General features: G+C 51.8%; 1 protein-coding gene across 1 annotated transcript; it reads left to right on the forward strand.

Moving 5' to 3' along the window:
• Nucleotides 1-516: 516 nt before the first annotated feature.
• On the forward strand, nucleotides 517-4321 carry LOC139048411 (uncharacterized). The gene is made up of 2 exons (XM_070522789.1): nucleotides 517-1320; nucleotides 3726-4321. Exons 1-2 carry the CDS (start codon nucleotides 626-628, stop codon nucleotides 4132-4134), a joined length of 1104 nt encoding a protein of 367 aa, XP_070378890.1. The 5' UTR covers nucleotides 517-625; the 3' UTR covers nucleotides 4135-4321.
• The last annotated feature ends 283 nt before the right edge of the window (nucleotides 4322-4604 follow it).

The raw sequence follows: 4604 nt of genomic DNA on the forward strand, positions 1-4604 counted from the left end.
ATGGGATCCGAAGGCCGCTGTCAGTTTGGTGAAGAAGGCAAGTCTTTTCAAAGTCAGCCTCTGTTCCAAGTTGGACTTTGAAGAATGCTGATTTTGCGGCTGTCTTAGCATGGATAACAAAGAAGCGACAATGCAGTCGACTGGACAGCTTGGCCAGATGGAGTCATTTGATGTTACCGCAAGCGACTGGACGGCATACAAGGAGAGGTTGACATCTTTTCTGATTGTCAACAAGGTTCCTGACAGCGACAAGGTGCACGCATTCCTCAGCATCATCGGCCCGCGAACGTATGGGCTGCTGAAGTCGTTGACGGCGCCTGACCTGCCGTCGGCTAAAAGTTTCGAACAGCTGAAGCGCATCTTGGACGCCCACCTGGCCCCAGTGCCGTCCATAATCGGTGAACGAGCCAAGTTTTACCGCAGAACACAGCAGGAAGGTGAGCCGCTGCCGGAATATGTTGCCGAACTTCGCAAGTTGTCTCAGACCTGCAAGTTTGGAGCCAGTTTAGACGAAGCACTGCGGGATCGTTTCGTGTGCGGACTGCTCCGTGAGGACGTGCAGCGAGTACTTTTTACCGAGGGCGACACATTGACGTTCTCGAGAGCAGTGGACCGCGCGCTGGCCATGGAAGCAGCCCGGAAGAATGTCGCCGAGACTCGAGTCGTGGAATCATTGGCCACACAGCTGCACAAAGTTGAAGACGACAATAGAGAGGCACATGCTGATCTGTACGAGGTGCAAGCGAGAGCTGGTAAGCCGCTACCAGTTTGTTACCGCTGCGGTTCCCCGAGCCACACTCATGCAGTATGCCCTCACATTAACGATACCTGTTTTAAGTGTTCGAAGAAAGGACACATTCAAAGAGCCTGTCGGAGCAGCAACAGGCAATCTCATGACGGGTATAAGAAAAAACGGAGCCTGAAAACGCTAAAAGTTGTGGCACAGGAGCCGACTATCAGCATTTCCAAACAAGGGGCTGCCAGCCGCGCTCCCATTTTTGTTAAACTAAATATAAATGATGCACCGGTAGAAATGGAACTCGACACGGGAACTGCAGTGTCAATCATGCCTTTCAAGCAGTTCAAGAAGCGGCTTCCTTCTACCAGCTGCCGATCAACTGACGTCACCCTACGCACCTATACCGGAGCTCTCGTCCGACCTTGTGGCGTCGCGGTTGTCAACGTGCAGCATAGTGGACGGACGGCGCAGCTGCCGCTCTACCTCGTCGACCAAGCAGGACCACCACTGCTAGGACGAGAATGGCTACACACACTGCGTCTGGACTGGGACAGTATTTGGGGTCTGAACTACATCTCAAGGTCAGTGTTTGACTCGTCTTCTCGAATGAAGGAAAGGCTCGATTCCTTGCTAGCCAAGTACGAAACTCTGTTCAATGATGAGTTAGGTGCTATCACAGACGAACGGGCCGAGCTGTTTTTCAAATCAGACCACCGGCCGAAGTTCCTGAAAGCAAGGAATGTGCCGTTCGCATTGCAGTCAGCTGTAGAAGCCGAGATAGCAAAATTGGTTGAACTAGGAATTCTCACGCCAGTGAATACAGCGGAGTATGCCACGCCCGTAGTGCCCGTGATAAAGAAAGATGGCAGCATACGCCTATGTGGGGATTATAAGACGACGATAAACCCCTCACTTGACATCACACACTACCCGCTGCCTAAGATAGATGATCTACTGGCAGCGCTGGCCGGGGGGCTACATTTTACGAAGATAGATCTGAACAGGGCATACCAGCAGGTATTCATGGCGGAAGAGTCAAAGAAGTACTTGACATTAAACACGCTGAAAGGTCTGTTTACAGTTAACAGGCTACCTTTCGGAATTGCGTCAGCGCCAGGTATTTTTCAGAAAATAATGGACACGATGCTGAAGGGCCTGAGCGGAGTTTGCTGTTATCTCGATGACATTCTAGTCACGGGAAAAACCACTGAAGAGCATTTGATAAACCTAGAAGCTCTCCTGAAACGTCTGTCAGAGCGAGGTGTCAGGGTGAAAAAAGAAAAATGTGCGTTTTTTTCAAAACGAGCTCTGCTACCTGGGGCACAAAATAAGTGCGGAAGGAATCGCTGCGTCACCGGACAAAATTGAGGCAGTTATTAAGGCTGCTGCACCGACAACAAAGCAGCAACTGCAGTCCTTCCTAGGTGTCGTCAACTATTACGGGAAGTTCGTACCTAATTTGTCAACTGTTGCTAACCCCTTGTACCGGCTTTTGCAGAAAGACACTTCGCGGTGCTGGGAGGACCGCTGCCACGCAGCGTTCGAGCAAATCAAAACAATGTTATCGTCACCACAGGTGCTGGCCCATTACGACCCGGATAGACCGTTGAAGCTGGCCTGTTTTCGCTGGTAGGTCTCGACCGGTTGCTTTCGCATCGCGCACGTTGTCCGAGTCTGAGAAGAAATACAGCCAGCTTGAAAAAGAGGCATTGGCCATAATTTTTGGCATAAAGAAGTTTCACTACTTCATTTATGGTCGATCATTCACTCTAATCACGGACCATAAGCCGTTACAGCAAATTTTGGGACCAACAACTGGGATCCCGCCTATTGCAGCTGCGCGATTACAGCGTTGGGCAGTGACGTTATCGGCGTACAGCTACAACCTTCTCTTTAAGAAGTCAGCCGATAACGCCGAAGCTGATTTTTGCTCCCGGTTGCCGCTTCCCTATGTCAAGGACGAGACGCAAGAAAGCGAAGAAACTTTTTATACATTGCGACTGGCCTCCCTGCCAGTGTCGAGTAAAGAAATCGCGCGTGCCACGCAACGCGACAACGAGCTGGTACAAGTAAAAGAATTCATAAGTACAGGTTGGCCAAGATCCGTCGGTGAAGACAGGCTGAAACATTACGTCACCAGGCGCAATGAATTAACCTTGCATCAAGGATGCATATTGCTCGGAACACGAGTAGTCATCCCCGCAAAACTGCAGAGTGCAGTTTTGGAAGAGTTACACGAGGGTCACCCAGGTATAGTTCGCAGCAAGGCGCTCGCGCGAAGTTATGTCTGGTGGCCGTGTATCGAAGCGGATCTTGAGCGTATGGTTCAATCATGTGCAAAGTGCCAAGAACAACGCAGTGCCCCTGGCAAAGCACCACTGCACCCGTGGTCCTGGCCCACAGCGCCGTGGCAACGCATACACATTGATTTTGCAGGACCTTTTCAACAATCTATGTTTCTCTTAGTGGTCGATGCCCACTCCAAGTGGCCGGAAGTTTTTGTGATGCCGTCGACTACTACAGAGGCCACAATTCAGTGTTTAAGAGATGTTTTTGCACGTTTCGGTTTCCCGGAGACAATTGTGTCGGATAACGGGCCACAATTCACGTCACAGGACTTCAAACAGTTCGTCCGAGAGATGGACTGCCGACACGTGCAAACAGCACCCTACAATCCTAGCGCAAATGGGCTCGCGGAACGTTTCGTGCAAACTCTGAAGAATGCGCTGCGAAAGGATGACACGCGCCAACCACTGAAGGTAAAGTTAAGCAAGTTTCTGCTCGCCTATCGGAACACTCCTCACGCTACAACGCACGAGGCGCCGGCCAACTTGTTGTTGGGTCGACGTTTGCGTATGCGCCTTGACGTGCTCAAACCTGTGGTGGGGGAGAGGGTGGCTTACGAACAGTTCAAACAGACGGTGAACCGACCATGTCGAGTGCGCGAAGTCACTCTTGGTGATCATGTTCTCGCACGCAATTACAGGGGACAGCCAAAATGGATGCCAGCAGTAGTAATGGCCCAGACTGGACCAGTGTCTTTCAAGGTTCGTGTATCAACCCCTTCAGGATGCTTGGAGTGGCGGCGTCACAAGAACCAGTTGCTTCAAAGCACGACCGTGCCTGCGGAAAACGTCGTTCAAGACGACGAGTTCTCCGTGGGGCCACACAGCGACCTCGGATCGGGATCAGCTGCGGAAAACTCCGTGGAAGGCGATGGGTTCGCCGTGGGGCCACACAGCGACCCCGGATCGGGACAAGCCTTTTCGGTACCACCAGCTAGTGTTTCTCTCTCACCACCGACGTCACAGGCTGACACTGCACGGGGTGACGATGATCGACGCTACCCAATTCGAAATCGTCGACCACCTGATAGGTTCCAAGCAGGAACGTGAACTTTGATAGTTTCATAATAAAAGCGGAGGAAGTGTTGTGTCGGCGATAGCGCGCCTGATAAGCAGACTGCTGTTAGTGCGCATGTGCGCACAAGTACTTATAATGTCTTGCTTTGTGCGTGAACCGCTGATTCTAGATGTAACCAGGAGCCCGTAAGCTGCGGGCAATAAACACCGTTTTCCTGTTGATCCCTTGCCTGGTCACCCACTGACATGAGATACAACACCCCTTTTCCCCGGACACGGCTAAGCCGCGCACGGCTACACGCGGGAGGGTCCAACCCTCGTGTGCTCGGGTACGTGGTGTCGCAACACACCAAACGCCTGCTTACGCACACGCCCCTGCGGGGTCCTCTCTAGCTTCTGCGAGCCGGCGCGGCACTGCTTCAATGAGTTGCCGAAGTGAGCTGAGGAGTGATTTCAAGATCTTTTACCTCATTGCAGGAAAAATTTACGTGATTTCAGTGTAC

This window comes from Dermacentor albipictus, chromosome 8 (genome assembly GCF_038994185.2).
Source record: "Dermacentor albipictus isolate Rhodes 1998 colony chromosome 8, USDA_Dalb.pri_finalv2, whole genome shotgun sequence".
NCBI lineage: Eukaryota > Metazoa > Arthropoda > Arachnida > Ixodida > Ixodidae > Dermacentor > Dermacentor albipictus.